The sequence below is a fragment of the Chlorocebus sabaeus genome, chromosome 2, assembly GCF_047675955.1.
Source record: "Chlorocebus sabaeus isolate Y175 chromosome 2, mChlSab1.0.hap1, whole genome shotgun sequence".
Lineage (NCBI taxonomy): Eukaryota > Metazoa > Chordata > Mammalia > Primates > Cercopithecidae > Chlorocebus > Chlorocebus sabaeus.
Window position 1 is genome coordinate 35193396 of NC_132905.1, and position 18735 is coordinate 35212130.

General features: G+C 39.0%; 1 protein-coding gene across 4 annotated transcripts in view; it reads left to right on the top strand.

Annotated features, from left to right (window-relative positions):
• ATRN (attractin) overlaps window positions 1–18735 on the top strand; it is a 189946-nt gene that overhangs the window by 43559 nt on the left and 127652 nt on the right. For all 4 annotated transcript variants that reach the window (XM_073007331.1, XM_073007334.1, XM_073007336.1 and 1 more), the window contains exon 2: window positions 16814–16897. In XM_073007331.1, the coding sequence (XP_072863432.1) occupies window positions 16814–16897 (84 nt within the window). The remainder of the gene's footprint in view (window positions 1–16813; window positions 16898–18735) is intronic.

An 18735-nucleotide genomic window follows, 5' to 3' on the forward strand; every position in this document is an offset into this window, starting at 1 on the left:
TTAAAATTCAGGAAATACAGAGAACACCACAAAGATACTCCTCGAGAAGAGCAACCCAAGACACATAATCATCAGATTCACCAAGTTTGAAATGAAGGAAAAAGGGTTAAGGGCAGCCAGAGAGAAAGGTCAAGTTACCCACAAAGGGAAACCTATCAGACTAACAGCAGATCTCTCAGCAGAAAGCCTACAAGCCAGAAGAAAGTGTGCCAATATTCAGCATTCTTTTTTTTTTTTTTTTTTTTTTTTGAGATGGAGTCTCGCTCTGTTGCCCAGGCTGGAGTGCAGTGGCGCGATCTCGGCTCACTGCAAGCTCCGCCTATTCAGCATTCTTAAAGAAAAGAATTTTCATCCCGAAATTTCATATCCAGCCAAACTAAGCTTCTTAAGTGAAGGAGAAGTCAAATTCTTTACAGACAAACAAATGCTGAGAGATTTTGTCACCACCAGGCCTGCCTTACAAGGGCTCCTGAAGGAAGCACTAAATATGGAAAGGAAAACCAGTACCAGCCACTGTAAAAACATACCAAATTGTAAAGACCATTGACACTATGAAGAAACTGCATCAACTAACGGGCCAGATAACCAGCTAGCATCATAATGACAGGATCAGATTCACACTTAACAATATTAGCCTTAAGTGTAAATGCCCCAATTAAAAGACACAGACTGGCAGATTGGATAAAGAGTCAAGACCCATCGGTGTGCTGTATTCAGGAGACTCATCTCATGTGCAGAGACACACATAGGCTCAAAATAAAGGAATGGAGGAATATTTACCAAGCAAATGGAAGGCAAAACAACAACAACAACAACAAAACAGTGATTGCAATCCTAGTCTCTGATAAAATAGACTTTAAACCAATGAAGATCAAAAAAGACAAAGAAGGGCATTACGTAACGTAAAGGGATCAATGCAACAAGAAGAGCTATCTTAAATATATATGCACCCAATACAGGAGCACCCAGATTCGTAAAGCAAGTCCTTAGAGACCTACAAAGAGACTTAGACTCCCACACAATAATAGTGGGAGACTTTAACACCCCACTGTCAATATTAGACAGATCAATGAGACAGAAAATTAACAAGGATATTCAGGATTTGAACTCAGCTCTGGACCAAGAGGACCTAATAGACATCTACCGAACTCTCCACCCCCAAGCAACAGAATATACATTCTTCTCAGCACCACATAGCACTTATTCTAAAATTCACTACATAATTGGTATTAAAACACTCCTCAGCAAATGCAAAAGAATGGAAATCATAGTAGTCCCTCAGACCATAGTGCATTCAAATTAGAACTCAGGATTAAGAAACTCAGAACTGCACAACTACATGGAAACTGAACAACCTGCTCCTGAATGACTACTGGATAAATAATGAAATTAAAGCAGAAATAAATAAGTTCTTTGAAACCGATGAGAACAAAGACACGACGTACCAGAATCTGTGGGACACAGCTAAAGCAGTGTTTAAAGGGAAATTTATAGCACTAAATGCCCACAGGAGAAAGCAGGGAAGATCTAAAATTGACACCCTAATATCACAATTAAAAGAACTAGAGAAGTAAGAGCAAACAAATTCAAAAGCTAGAAGACAAGAAATAATTAAGATCAGAGCAGAACTGAAGGAGATAGAGACATGAAAAACCCTTCAAAAAATCAGTAAATCCTGCTAGCTAGACTAACAAAGAAGAAAAGACAGAAGAATCAAATAGACACAATAAAAAATGATAAAGGGGATATCACCACTGATCCCACAGAAATACAAACTGCCATCAGAGAATACTATAAACACCTCTATACAAAGAAACTAGAAAATCTAGAAGAAATGGATAAATTCCTGGACACATACACCCTCCCAAGACTAAACCAGGAAGAAGTTGAATCCCTGAATAGACCAATAACAAGTTGTGAAATTGAGGCAGTAATTAGTAACCTACCAACCAAAAAAGGCCAGACCCAGACAGATTCCCAGCTGAATTCTACGAGAGGTACAAAGAGGAACTGGTACCATTCCTTCTGAAACAATTCCAAACAATTGAAAAAGGTAGACTCCCCCCTAACTCATTTTATGAGGCCAGCATCATCCTGATACCAAAACCTGTCAGAGACACAACAAAAAAAGAAAATTTCAGGCCAGTATCCTTGATGAACATCAATGTGAAAATCCTCAATAAAATACTAGCAAACCGAATCCAGCAGCACATCTAAAAGCTTATCCACCACAATCAAGTTGGCTTCATTCCTAGGATGCATGACTGGTTCAACATGACAGAAATCGGTAAACGTAATCCATCACATAAACAGAACCAGTGACAAAAACACATGATTATCTCAATGGATGCAGAAAAGGCCTTCAATAAAATTCAGCCCTTCATGCTAAAAACTCTAAATAAACTAGATATTGATGGAACTTATCTCAAAATAATAAGAGCTATTTATGACAGACCCATATCATACTGAATGGACAAAAGCTGGAAGCATTCCCTTTGAAAACCAGTAGAAGACAAGGATGCCTTCTCTCACCACTCCTATTCAACGTAGTATTGGAAGTTCTGGCCAGGGCAATCAGGCAAGAGAAAGAAAGAAAGGGTATTCAGGTAGGAAGAGAGGAAGTCAGATTATCTCTGTTTGCAGATGACATGATTGTATATTTAGAAAACCACATTGTCTCAGCCCCAAATCTCCTTTAGCTGATAAGCAACTTCAGCAAAGTCTCAGGATAGGAAATCAGTGTGAAAAATCACAAGCATTCCTATACACCAATAATAGACGAACTCATGAGAGCCAAATCATGAGTGAACTCCCATTCACAATTGCTACAAAGAGGATAAAATACCCAGGAATCCAACTTACAAGGGATGTGAAGGACCTCTTCAAGGAGAACTACAAACCACTGCTCAAGGAAATGAGAGAGGACACAAATGGAAAACATTCCATGCTCATGGATAGGAAGAGTCAATATAGTGAAAATGGCCATACTGCCCATAGTAATTTATAGATTCAATACTATCGCCATCAAGCTACCATTGACTTTCTTCACAGAATTAGAAAACACTTCTTTAAATTTCATATGGAACCAAAAAAGAGCCCGTATAGCCAAGACAATCCCAAGCAAAAAGAAGAAAGCTGGAGGCATCATGCTATCTAACTTCAAACTATACTACAAGGCTATGGTAACCAAAACAGCTTGGTACTGGTACCAAAACATATATAGACCAATGGAATAGAACAGAGGCCTCAGAAATAACGCCACACATCTACAACCATCTGATCTTTGGGAAACCTGACAAAAACAAGCAATGGAGAAAGGATTCCCTATTTAATAAATGGTGTTGGGAAAACTGGCTAGCCATATGCAGAAAACTGAAACTGGACCCCTTCCTTACACCTAATACAATAATTAATTCAAGATGGATTAAAGACTTAAACATAAGACCTAAAACCATAAAAACCCTAGAAGAAAACCGAGGCAATCCCATGGCAAAGACATGGCAAAGACTTCTTGACTAAAACACCAAAGGCAAAGGCAACAAAAGCCAAAATTGACAAATGGGATCTAATTAAACTGAGGAGCTTCTGCACAGCAAAAGAAACTATCATCAGAGTGAACAGAAAAACCTACAGAATGGGACAAAGTTTTTGCAAACTGTCCATCTGACAAAGGACTAATATCCAGAATCTACAAAGATCAAATTTACAAGAAAAAAAGCAAACAACCCCATCAAAAAGTGGGCAAAGGATATGAACACCCACTTCTGAAAAGAAGACATTTATGCAGCCAACAAACATGAAAAAAAGCTCATCATCACGGGTCATTAGAGAAATGCAAATCAAAACCACAATGAGATACCATCTCACACCAGTTAGAATGACAATCATTAAAAAGTCAGGAAACAACAGATGCTGGAGAGGATGTGGAGAAATAGGAACGCTTTTACACTGTTGGTGGGAGTGTAAATAAGTTCAACCATTGTGGAAGACAGTATGGCGATTCCTCAAGGTTCTAGAACCAGAAATAACCATTTGACCCAGCAATCCTGTTACTGGGTGTATACCCAAAGGATTATAAATCATTCTACTATAAAGACACATGCACACATATGTTTATTGCAGCGCTGTTCATAATAGCAAAGACTTGGAACCAGCCCAAATGCCCATCATTGATAGCCTGGATAAAGGAAATGTGGCACATGTACACCATGGAATACTGTGCAGTCATAAAAACAAATGAGTTCCTGTCCTTTGCAGGGACATGGATGAAGCTGGAAACCACCATTCTCAGCAAACTAACACAGGAACAAAACTAAACATCGCATGTTTTCACTCATTAGTGGGAGTTGAACAATTAGAACACATGGACACAGGGAGGAGAATATCACACACTGGTGTGGGCCTGTTGGGGAGTGGGGGGTTAGGGAGGGACAGCATTAGGAGAGATACCTAATGTAGATGACAGGTTGATGGGTGCAGCAAACCACTGAGGCACGCGTATACCTGTGTAACAAACCTGCATGTTCTGCGCATGTATCCCAGGACTTAAGGTATAAAAACAAATAGAAAAACAACCAGAAGGCTGGGCGTGGTGACTCACGCCTGTAATCCCAGCACTTTGGGATGCTGAGGTGGGTAGATCACAAGGTCAGGAGTTCAAGACCAGCCTGGCCAAGATGGTGAAACCCCGTCTCTACTAAAAATAGAAAAATTAGCCGGGCATGGTGGTGGACGCCTGTAATCCCAGCTACTCGGGAGGCTGAGGCAGAGAATTGCTTGAACCCAGGAGGCGGAGGTTGCAGTTGAGCTGAGATCATGCCATTGCACTCCAGCCTGGGTGACAGGGTGAACCTCCATCTCAAAAAAGAAAAAGAAAAAAGATGTGGTACATATACTCCATGGAATACTACCACCTGTAAAAATGAAAGCAGTTGTGTCCTTTGCAGCAACGTGGATGCAGGGAGGCCTTATTCTAAGTGAATTAATGCAGGAACAGAAAACCAAATACCACATACTCTCACTTACAAGTGGGAACTAACCATTGAGTACGCATGGACACAAAGAAGGGAGCAACAGACACCGGATCTATTTGAGGGTGGAGGGTGGGAGGAGAGTGAGGGACTGAAAAACTGCCTTTCAAGTATTACACTGATTACTTGGGTGATGGAATTATCTGTACATCAAACCCCTGCGAAACCTGCACATGTACCCCTTGAACCTAAAATAAAAGTTGGAAAGAAGAAGAAGGGCGAAGGTAAGAACAAACGCATTACAAAATAATATGTGCAAATGATCAGTAAACACACAGAAAGGGTACTCAAAATCTTTTTTATTTTTTTGAGACAGTTTCTCCCTCTGTCATCCAGGCTGCAGTGTAGTGGCACCATCTTGGCTCACTGCAACCTCTGCTTCTTGGGCTCAAGCAATCCTCTACCTTAGCCTCCAAAGTAGCTGGGACTACAGGTCATACCACCACACTTGGCTAAGTTTTTTGTAGAGACGAGGTTTCACTATGTTGCTTAGGCTAGTCTTGAGCTCCTGGGCTTAAGTGATCCACCTGGCTTGGCATCCCAAAGTGCTGAGATTATGGACATAAGCCACCGTGCCCAGCCTCTGAAAATCTTTAAATATCAGAAAAATACAAATTTATGTCATAATGAGATAGAATAATGCATACTTACTGGAATAACCAATGAAAGGTCTGATTATACCAAAGGTGGGAACTGATGAGGAATAAGTAGAGCTCTCATACCTTGAAGATGTGATTGTAAGGTGGAAACAGTTTGGCAGTTTCTGAAAATTTTAAGTGCATATCTATACTTTGATCCAGTGATTTCATTTTGTATATTTATTCAAGAGAAAGATATATACCTGTCCACAGAAAGATTTGTCGATGTCTTAGCTTCATTTATAAAAGACTATAATTACATAATCCAAGTGTCCACCAATAAACAAGTTGTGTATTTTCATACAAGAGAATATTACTCAGCAGTGTGAAGGAGCAAACTATTGATACAATACTTAGAAAAGTTATGTTTATAAAAAGGAGCAAGACACAAAAGTGTCTTTAATTCCATTAAATCAAATTTTTTGTAAAACTGATCTATAGTGGGAAAGATAAGATCAATGTTTGAGGCGGAGGTTGGTAGGGATTACCTGGAGAGGGATATAAAAGAGCTTTGGGGGTGAGGGAACTGTTTTATATCCTGTTTGAGGAGATTACACTTCATGTATATATTTGTCAAAGCTTATCAAATTGTACACTTAAGTGGCTGCATTTTATTATATATAAATTACTTTTCACTAAGATTGATTAAACATTTGGTTGGAAGGAATCAAATAGGTATAGCAGTCATTAAACTAAATGCAAATAGATTATATATTGTGCCAGTAAAATACCGTCAGATTATATATTATCCCAGTAAAATACTGTCAATATATTGCACCAGTAAAATACTGTGAGATTAGTTTAAGAAACAAAACCTAACCAAGTTCTGTTTCGAAGAAACAAACTATTGAAAACTTGATAGACAAAGCTGAAAATAAAAGAGTTGAAGAAAGATCTAAGATACAGGAAAATATCCAAAAGATCAGTAATTATAATAATATTAGACAAGGCGAAATTTAAATATCAAACTAGGTAAATGAATTGTTACTATCGTAAAAGGCATAGTTTATGAACTATATATATATTATATATATATATATAATTTTTTTTTTTTTTTTGAGACAGAGTTTTGCTCTTTCACCCAGGCTGGAGTGAAGTGGTGAGATCTCAGCTCACTGCAGCCTCTGCCCCCACCAGGTTCAAGCGATTCTCCTACCTCAGCCTCCCAAGTAGCTGGGATTATAGGCGCTTGCCACCATGCCTGGCTAATTTTGTTGTTGTTGTTTTTGTAGTAAAGATGGGGTTTTGCCATGTTGGCCAGACTGGGTTTGAACTCCTGACCTCGTGATCCACCCACCTCAGCCTCCCAAAGTGCTGGTATTACAGGTGTGAGCCACTGCACCTGGCCAGGATTTCAGTACGTGTTTATCAGAATTAGGTCTAGTAGATGAAAATACGAGTATAAGGAATTGAATAGTGCATTTAATAAACCTGATTATATGTGTGTAGAAATAGTGTTTTAAATTCCTGGAATAGATCTTTTTTTAATGTCGAGGGAACTGTGGTCAAAGTTTAATGTCCAAGGTACTTGACCATAAAGAAAATCTTAACAGATGAGAAAAGTTGAGATTTTATAGGCTGTGTTGTCTGGTAATAATACAGGTAAAGTAGAAAGAAATAACTATGAGATGACTCCTTTGAAACCTGCCTCCTGTTCCCCTATTCTCCCTATATTTGTTTCCACTGCAGAATTGCCTCAGTATTCTTGAACTGAGAAATTGGTAGTGGCAAGGTCTTTATTCTTTATATTTGTAGCCTTACATTATTGAAATGCCTTTCAGTTTGATGCCTTTGTGTGACTGCCAGTGAACTAGGTTTTCCTAGCATACAGGTGTTGCCAATGCCCACACCTAGATTATCAACAATACTGTAAAACTTGACCTGAAATTTTAGGTTGATATTCCTGGCCTTTCTCTTTCAAATTCCTTTAAACTTTCAGTAACCACTTGTGGGACATTTATTAGAACACAGGGAATTTTGAATTAAAAACACATAATTTAAAAGAAACAGGAGCACCTAATGCTGAGAGGATGTGGAGAATAGCATATTCTCATACATTACTGGTGCAAATGTGAATTGTTACAGCCTTTTGGAAAATAATTTGACAGCTTGGTTAACAATTAAAATTCATATTCCTTTTGGCCTAGTATACCTCCTCCTAAGATTTCTAATCTTAGAAATAAAAGCCCAAGGAAGGCCATATGTATAGGGATATTTATTGCAGTGATGCGCATATTGTCAGCCAACTGGAAACGAAATGAACGTTAGTAGGGAAAGGCAGGAAAAATGATACCTCCATAGGTGGGATATTATGCTACATAAAGAAAAAATAAATTAGACTAATACCAGATTAGTTTGAGAAATTTCCGTAAGGTTTTGTTGAGTGAGCAAAGAAAGATGCAGAAAAGTATGTAATAATTTGCGTAACCAAAAAATAATTTAAGAGAACCATGCCTATATCATAGGCTCATGAGTATGAAGAAAAGTATTTAAGAATTCCTGCTAGGTGGTTAAATGTTTACCTTGGTCAAGGGTGGGTCAGAGTAACTGGGGAAGTAGGTTAAAAAAAAAAATTATCTGTGATCATATCTGTGCATTATCTGTAAAATTATATAAATATGTATATTTAAAGATACTAAGTAAACATTTAAAATAAAACTGACCTATTTCCCAGCCTGGGCAACATAGCAAGACTCATCTCAAAAAAAAATATTAATTAAAATAAATTAGCTAGGCATAGTGGTGTGTGCCTGTAGTCCCAGCTACTCCAGAGGCTGAGGTAGGAGAATCACCTGAGCCCAGGAGTTTGAGGCTGCAGTGAGCCATTGAGCATGCCACTGCACTCCAGCCTGGTTGTCAGAGTGAGATTCTGTCTCAAAAACAAAAAAAACAAAAACCACAATTATTTCTTTTCTAAAACTGATGTTGATTTGCAAACCTAAGTGTTCATGTGAAGTCCACTGAAACTCTTAGGAGCAGAAGAGGCATAGTGGAGAGCCATAAAACCTTTTATGTTAGGCCCTAAAACAAAGAATCAAGGAAGTGTGTACACACACACACATGCAATAAAACAATAACCAGTGGGAAATTAACTAAGAAACTCGAAGCCTAGAGTAAGGTGGTTTTTGTGGGTGGTTGATACTATTTTTTCAGGGACTTTGCATTCCTTTGATTTGTCATTTTTGGTGTTGGCTTTGTGTTTAGGCATAGCACAGGCTTTGTGTTCAGGCTGTAGTACTTCCAGCTGTAAAATCCAGCCATAGCCAAGTCCAGAGAAAGAAGAATGAGACGGTCTCTTCTTGGATGTTTGTCATAGGCTGTTTTTTTAAAAGCATTTGCTAAGGCTGATCTGGGTTACAACTTGATTTTAGTGTTATAGGGGAAGGTGTTTTAGGAATTAGGCAGAATTAGGCAAAGGAAGAAGTTGAGCTCCAATGCAGTCCTGACAAAGGGGAACTCTGGGTCAGGGTTGCTTATTTGAGTTGCCCTATGTTGGATTGAAATGCCTGGGCCTTTGTACTCTTTATGGTATGGGCTGCCATGGGAAGGGCAAAACCTGCAGCAAGGCAGCCCCTGAAGGAATTGATGTTCTGCTGACTACCTTCCCTGCTGCTACTGGCAGCAAGTCCTTCCTTGAAGAGGAGATCTAGGTGGCGTGTCTCCCTGTCCACACACTTTCTTAAGAATGAGAAAATATTTCCTGGAAGTCATCCATCAGATGTGCCCTCACATCTAAGTATTAGATTACATGCTGTGTCAGAGGTTCATGGTTACACATCATAGCCTTTTCGTACTTCTCTAGTAAAAAGAATTCTGATTTTGTGATGGGTACATGATTATCTGGGATAACGGCTACATTTTTCAGCCTCCCTCTACTTGTAGACATGTCAGTAATTTCTGACTAATCGAATGTAAGTTGAATTTTCATGTGTGACTTAACAGGGGGAGAGAGGGTGTACCCTCCATTTTCTTTTCCTCCTTCCTGCTGGGTAGAATTTGGGTATAATGGCTGGAGCTTGAGCCACTATCTTGGATTATGAGGTCGAAACCACATGTTGGGGATGACAGAGCAGTAGTATAGAACAGTATTAGGTCCCTGATGATCATGGAAATGCCTTGGATTTCCATGATCTGGATTGCTTACCTTTGGATTTTTTAATCTTGGTGGTTAGTCCATTACTATTTAGGTTTTTCTGTCAGTTGCATTAAAGCCTAATTTTTTTTTCCTCTCTCTCTCCTTATATGTGTATATATATGTGTCTATATAGATATATATTCTTTTTTTAAAATAGAGATGAGGGTGTTGCTGTGTTGGCCAGGCTGATCTTGAATTCCTGACCTCAAGCAATTCTCCTGCCTCAGCCTCCAAACTGCTGTGATTACAGGCAAGAGCCACCACACCCAGCCCACACCTAATTTTAATTGATACACATTTCTAATCAGTCAATGACAAGGGGCATGGGAAAACATGATTGGCTTCAACTAACATTTTGGGGTGGAATGGATTTTGGGGAGTAAGGCATGGATACATCTCTATCAGGCGAGTACAGCAGAGGTAGAGAAAGGCAAGAACATCAAGGGGTTTGCAGGGTATGATTCTTGTGATGGGCTATGAGGTCTTAACTAGGTATGTGAGAAAGTGACATGTGTGGATGGTAGGTGGTGAACAGTGAAGAAATGATAGTTCGGTGTATTGGTGGTCTCCATGGGGCTGAAGACTCATTGGAAAGGGGGAAATAGGCTAAATGAACTGGAGACATGAGACAGTAGTCAGAGGTTAGGGTGCTTTTTTTGTGGGTAATGTTGTTACTGGTAATAGCAAGGGCCAGAGAAGGGGATGGCTAAAGAGGGGTGGAGGAAAAGATAGTTAATGGTGAGGTTAAGAAATGGAGAGGCTGGGTTTTGGATGGAACATCTTAGATGTTGATGCAGATAGCGGAATGGAGTGAACGATTTATTAATATCTTTAGTGCATTAGGAGTAGCTGGGAGATGACTCAGAAGGTAAGGGAGGCAGATCCAGAAGCGAGCTTGTGTTCCGAGTGGCTGATGTTGTTGATGAAAGAGGGAAGAAAAATGATCTGGAAATAGCCATGATGAAGGAAATAGCGTCCTTCTTAAATATTAAGAATTTTTATATAGCAGCAGATACTTGCTGGTTGCAGTGGCTTATGCCTGTAATCCCAGCATTTTGGGAGGCCAAGAGAGGAGGATTGCTTGAGGCCATAAGTTCAAGCCTGGCAACTTCGTGAGACTCTGTCTCTACAAAAAATAAAAAACAAATTTAAGAAATTTATGGCTGGGGCTTCCGGGAGCAAGATGGCCGAATAGGAACAGCTCCAGTCTCCAACTCCCAGCGCGAGCGACACAGAAGACCGGTGATTTCTGCATTTTCAACTGAGCCTCTGCTGCTGATACCCAGGCAAACAGGGTCTGAAGTGGACCTCAAGCAATCTCCAACAGACCTACAGCTGAGGGTCCTGACTGTTAGAAGGAAAACTATCAAACAGGAAGGACACCTACACCAAAACCCCATCAGTACATCACCATCATCAAAGACCAGAGGCAGATAAAACCACAAAGATGGGGAAAAAGCAGGGCAGAAAAGCTGGAAATTCAAAAAATAAGAGCGCATCTCCCCCGGCAAAGGAGCGCAGCTCATCGCCAGCAACGGATCAAAGCTGGACAGAGAATGACTTCGACGAGATGAGAGAAGAAGGCTTCAGTCCATCAAATTTCTCAGAGCTAAAGGAGGAATTACGTACCCAGCGCAAAGAAACTAAAAATCTTGAAAAAAAAGTGGAAGAATTGATGGCTAGAGTAATTAATGCAGAGAAGGTCATAAACGAAATGAAAGAGACGAAAACCATGACACGAGAAATACATGACAAATACACAAGCTTCAGTAACCGACTCGATCAACTGGAAGAAAGAATGTCAGCGATTGAGGATCAAATGAATGAAATGAAGCGAGAAGAGAAACCAAAAGAAAAAAGAAGAAAAAGAAATGAACAAAGCCTGCAAGAAGTATGGGATTATGTAAAAAGACCAAATCTACGTCTGATTGGGGTGCCTGAAAGTGAGGGGGAAAATGGAACCAAGTTGGAAAACACTCTTCAGGATATCATCCAGGAGAACTTCCCCAACCTAGTAGGGCAGGCCAACATTCAGATCCAGGAAATACAGAGAACGCCACAAAGATACTCCTCGAGAAGAGCAACTCCAAGACACATAATTGCCAGATTCACCAAAGTTGAAATGAAGGAAAAAATCTTAAGGGCAGCCAGAGAGAAAGGTCGGGTTACCCACAAAGGGAAGCCCATCAGACTAACAGCAGATCTCTCGGCAGAAACTCTTCAAGCCAGAAGAGAGTGGGGGCCAATATTCAACATTCTTAAAGAAAAGAATTTTAAACCCAGAATTTTATATCCAGCCAAACTAAGTTTCATAAGTGAAGGAGAAATAAAATCCTTTACAGATAAGCAAATGCTTAGAGATTTTGTCACCACTAGGCCTGCGTTACAAGAGACCCTGAAGGAAGCACTAAACGTGGAAAGGAACAACCGGTACCAGCCATTGCAAAAACATGCCAAAATGTAAAGACCATCAAGGCTAGGAAGAAACTGCATCAACTAACGAGCAAAATAACCAGTTAATATCATAATGGCAGGATCAAGTTCACACATAACAATCTTAACCTTAAATGTAAATGGACTAAATGCTCCAATTAAAAGACACAGACTGGCAAACTGGATAAAGAGTCAAGACCCATCAGTCTGCTGTATTCAGGAGACCCATCTCACACGCAGAGACATACATAGGCTCAAAATAAAGGGATGGAGGAAGATTTACCAAGCAAATGGAGAACAAAAAAAAGCGGGGGTTGCAATACTAGTCTCTGATAAAACAGACTTTAAACCGTCAAAGATCAAAAGAGACAAAGAAGGCCATTACATAATGGTAAAGGGATCAATTCAACAGGAAGAGCTAACTATCCTAAATATATATGCACCCAATACAGGAGCACCCAGATTCATAAAGCAAGTCCTTAGAGATTTACAAAGAGACTTAGACTCCCATACAATAATAATGGGAGACTTCAACACTCCACTGTCAACATTAGACAGATCAACGAGACAGAAAGTTAACAAGGATATCCAGGAATTGAACTCATCTCTGCAGCAAGCAGACCTAATAGACATCTATAGAACTCTCCACCCCAAATCAACAGAATATACATTCTTCTCAGCACCACATCGTACTTACTCCAAAATTGACCACGTAATTGGAAGTAAAGCACTCCTCAGCAAATGTACAAGAACAGAAATTATAACAAACTGTCTCTCAGACCACAGTGCAATCAAACTAGAACTCAGGACTAAGAAACTCAATCAAAACCGCTCAACTACATGGAAACTGAACAACCTGCTCCTGAATGACTACTGGGTACATAACGAAATGAAGGCAGAAATAAAGATGTTCTTTGAAACCAATGAGAACAAAGATACAACATACCAGAATCTCTGGGACACATTTAAAGCAGTGTGTAGAGGGAAATTTATAGCACTAAATGCCCACAAGAGAAAGCAGGAAAGATCTAAAATTGACACTCCAACATCGCAATTAAAAGAACTAGAGAAGCAAGAGCAAACACATTCGAAAGCTAGCAGAAGGCAAGAAATAACTAAGATCAGAGCAGAACTGAAGGAGATAGAGACACAAAAAACCCTCCAAAAAATCAATGAATCCAGGAGTTGGTTTTTTGAAAAGATCAACAAAATTGACAGACCACTAGCAAGACTAATAAAGAAGAAAAGAGAGAAGAATCAAATCGACGCAATTAAAAATGATAAAGGGGATATCACCACCGACCCCACAGAAATACAAACTACCATCAGAGAATACTATAAACACCTCTACGCAAATAAACTGGAAAATCTAGAAGAAATGGATAATTTCCTGGACACTTACACTCTTCCAAGACTAAACCAGGAAGAAGTTGAATCCCTGAATAGACCAATAGCAGGCTCTGAAATTGAGGCAATAATTAATAGCCTACCAACCAAAAAAAGTCCAGGACCAGATGGATTCACAGCTGAATTCTACCAGAGGTACAAGGAGGAGTTGGTACCATTCCTTCTGAAACTATTCCAATCAATAGAAAAAGAGGGAATCCTCCCTAACTCATTTTATGAGGCCAACATCATCCTGATACCAAAGCCTGGCAGAGACACAACAAAAAAAGAGAATTTTAGACCAATATCCCTGATGAACATCGATGCAAAAATCCTCAATAAAATACTGGCAAACCGGATTCAGCAACACATCAAAAAGCTTATCCACCATGATCAAGTGGGCTTCATCCCTGGGATGCAAGGCTGGTTCAACATTCGCAAATCAATAAACATAATCCAGCATATAAACAGAACCAAAGACAAGAACCACATGATTATCTCAATAGATGCAGAAAAGGCTTTTGACAAAATTCAACAGCCCTTCATGCTAAAAACGCTCAATAAATTCGGTATTGATGGAACGTACCTCAAAATAATAAGAGCTATTTATGACAAACCCACAGCCAATATCATACTGAATGGGCAAAAACTGGAAAAATTCCCTTTGAAAACTGGCACAAGACAGGGATGCCCTCTCTCACCACTCCTATTCAACATAGTGTTGGAAGTTCTGGCTAGGGCAATCAGGCAAGAGAAAGAAATCAAGGGGATTCAGTTAGGAAAAGAAGAAGTCAAATTGTCCCTGTTTGCAGATGACATGATTGTATATTTAGAAAACCCCATTGTCTCAGCCCAAAATCTCCTTAAGCTGATAAGCAACTTCAGCAAAGTCTCAGGATACAAAATTAATGTGCAAAAATCACAAGCATTCTTATACACCAGTAACAGACAAACAGAGCCAAATCAGGAATGAACTTCCATTCACAATTGCTTCAAAGGCAATAAAATACCTAGGAATCCAACTTACAAGGGATGTAAAGGACCTCTTCAAGGAGAACTACAAACCACTGCTCAGTGAAATAAAAGAGGACACAAACAAATGGAAGAACATACCATGCTCATGGATAGGAAGAATCAATATCATGAAAATGGCCATACTGCCCAAGGTAATTTATAGATTCAGTGCCATCCCCATCAAGCTACCAATGAGTTTCTTCACAGAATTGGAAAAAACTGCTTTAAAGTTCATATGGAACCAAAAAAGAGCCCGCATCTCCAAGACAATCCTAAGTCAAAAGAACAAAGCTGGAGGCATCACGCTACCTGACTTCAAACTATACTACAAGGCTACAGTAACCAAAACAGCATGGTACTGGTACCAAAACAGAGATATAGACCAATGGAACAGAACAGAGTCCTCAGAAATAATACCACACATCTACAGCCATCTGATCTTTGACAAACCTGAGAGAAACAAGAAATGGGGAAAGGATTCCCTATTTAATAAATGGTGCTGGGAAAATTGGCTAGCCATAAGTAGAAAGCTGAAACTGGATCCTTTCCTTACTCCTTATACGAAAATTAATTCAAGATGGATTAGAGACTTAAATGTTAGACCTAATACCATAAAAATCCTAGAGGAAAACCTAGGTAGTACCATTCAGGACATAGGCATGGGCAAAGACTTCATGTCTAAAACACCAAAAGCAACGGCAGCAAAAGCCAAAATTGACAAATGGGATCTCATTAAACTAAAGAGCTTCTGCACAGCAAAAGAAACTACCATCAGAGTGAACAGGCAACCTACAGAATGGGAGAAAATTTTTGCAATCTACTCATCTGACAAAGGGCTAATATCTAGAACCTACAAAGAACTCAAACAAATTTACAAGAAAAAAACAAACAACCCCATCAAAAAGTGGGCAAAGGATATGAACAGACATTTCTCAAAAGAAGACATTCATACAGCCAACAGACACATGAAAAAATGCTCATCATCACTGGCCATCAGAGAAATGCAAATCAAAACCACAATGAGATACCATCTCACACCAGTGAGAATGGCGATCATTCAAAAGTCAGGAAACAACAGGTGCTGGAGAGGATGTGGAGAAATAGGAACACTTTTACACTGTTGGTGGGATTGTAAACTAGTTCAACCATTATGGAAAACAGTATGGCGATTCCTCAAGGATCTAGAACTAGATGTACCATATGACCCAGCCATCCCATTACTGGGTATATACCCAAAGGATTATAAATTATGCTGCTATAAAGACACATGCACACGGATGTTTATTGCAGCACTATTCACAATAGCAAAGACTTGGAATCAACCCAAATGTCCGTCAGTGACAGATTGGATTAAGAAAATGTGGCACATATACACCATGGAATACTATGCAGCCATAAAAAAGGATGAGTTTGTGTCCTTTGTAGGGACATGGATGCAGCTGGAAACCATCATTCTTAGCAAACTATCACAAGAACAGAAAACCAAACACCGCATGTTCTCACTCATAGGTGGGAACTGAACAATGAGATCACTTGGACTCGGGAAGGGGAACATCACACACCGGGTCCTATCATGGGGAGGGGGGAGGGGGGAGGGATTGCATTGGGAGTTATACCTGATGTAAATGACGAGTTGATGGGTGCAGCACACCAACATGGCACAAGTATACATATGTAACAAACCTGCACGTTGTGCACATGTACCCTACAACTTAAAGTGTAATAATAATAAATAAATTAAAAAAAAAAAAAAAAGAAATTTATGGCTGGTGTGAAGGCTTAAGCCTGTAATTCTAGTGCTTTGGGAAGCCGAGGTGGGAGGATCTCTTGAAGCTAGGAGTTTGAGACCAGCGTGGGCAACATAGCGAGACCCATCTTTACCAAAAGGAAAAAGGATGACATAAAATTAAGATTTAGGTATGTTTTGTTCATTCCTGTTGCTTTTAATATTTTGCTGTCTTCTTTTTTCATGTATGTGATAAGTATTTGTTTCATCTAAATTTATGCAATCTGAATATAACTAGTCATTTTCTACTGGTTACAGTATGTGTTAATGTGCCCATTATGTTTAATTTGTATTATATTAGGAATTAAAAAATACTAATATATGAAAATATATAAAAATATATGAAATTAATATCATAGACTTAAGGTTTCTTTTTTGATTTAAATTACAGACTAACTGGATCTTCTGGGTTTGTAACAGATGGACCTGGAAATTATAAATACAAAACGAAGTGCACCTGGCTCATTGAAGGACAGTAAGTAGAAATGGCTGACTTAGTTTTTGTTTTTTAGGATAGAGGTCAGTGTGGCATTAGTTTTCCCACAAATAAAATTAATGATCTGTAGCATAAAGTACTTAAAACATTTACTTGATAACCTTTCATTTGACAAGTGAATTTTATTTTTCTTAGCCTTCATTAATTTAAAAGTTTCATGTTGATTTAATGCTGCAAATGAATTGTACACACCACAAATTTGTGTATTTCCAACTGTAATAGTTCAGAAATGGTTACATATATATATATATATATATATATATATATATATATTTTTTTTTTTTTTTTTTTTTTTTTTAATGGGACAGCGTTTTGCTCTTGTCACCCAGGCTGGAGTGCAGTGGCGTCATCTCGGCTCACTGCAACCTCCACCTCCCAAGTTCAAGCGATTCTCCTGACTCAGCCTCCTGAGTAGCTGGGATTACAGGTGCGTGCCACCACGCCCAGCTAATTTTGTATTTTAGTAGAGATGGGGTTTCACCATGTTAACCAGGATGGTCTGGAACTCCTGACCTCAAGTGATCCGCCCACCTTGGCCTCCCAAAGTGCTGGGATTACAGGCGTGAGCCGCTGCGCCCAGCCACAGTTAAATATTTTTAATGGTTTGCTTAAAGCATTAGAAAATTACAATATTGTGTTATTTTTCTAAGTATCTATTTTTGTTGTGGATAAGAAAATTGTAATAACTGTTACTGCTTAAGTGATCCCTTCTCTGGACCCACTGTGTCCCTCTAGCTGTTGCTTTTTTTCTCCTTGTCTTCATGGGAGACTTTTAAAGCAGTATTTCTCAAACTTTTTTGGTCTCAGGACTTCTTTACACTCTTAAACTTTGAGGATTCTAAATAAGTTTGTTTATTATTTATTTATTTTGAGATGGCGTGTCACTCTGTGGCCCAGGCTGGAGTACGGTGGTGTGATCTTGGCTCTCTGCAACCACCACCTCCCGGGTTCAAGCGATTCTCCTGCATCAGCCTTCCGAGTAGCTGGGATTACAGGCATGTGCCACCACGCCCAGCTAAGTTTTTGTATTTTGTAGTAGAGACAGGGTGTCACCATGTTGGCCAGGCTGGTCTCGAACTCCTGACCTCAAGTGATCGTCCTGCCTTGGCCTCACAAAGTGCTGGGATTACAGGTGTGAGCCACCGCCCCCGTCCCCAAATAAGTTTATGTTTGTCTGTGTTCACCATATTAGAACTTATAACCAACAAATGTTATTTATTCATTTAAAAGCAACAATTAGAAGCCCACTACATGTTATTACAAATGATATTTTAATGAAAAAGAACCTTATATTTAAAAAATTGTAGTGAAAAGAATGACATTGTTTTACATTTTTGCGAATCTCTTTAATATCTAGCTTGATAAAAGAGCTGAATTATCATATCTTCTGCATTCACTTTGTTGCAGTATGTTATTGTGATTGAAGCATGTCAAGAAGATGAGGCCTCACTTAAATATGAAGTAGGAAAAAAGATATTAATAGTACAGTATTATAAAATAATTGTATATAGTCTTCTTTGATACCATATCAAAACTTAACAAGTAGTAATTTCTTAAAAGTAAATTGCAGTTTGGAATCTGAAACTATGTGAAGGAACTTCTGGTACTTGTTAAATTAAAATCCATTGGTTTTCTTGCACTGAATGGATCTTTTGCCCATCCATGATTTGGTAACATGATATATAGGTCATTTGGAAAACAACAAGTCATTGAATTATGCAGATCTTCCATATGTTGATATATTTATTCCCTTACATAATATTTAAAAAATTACATTGGTTAATATCACCATCAGTCTCCTCAAAAGTTCTAAGTAT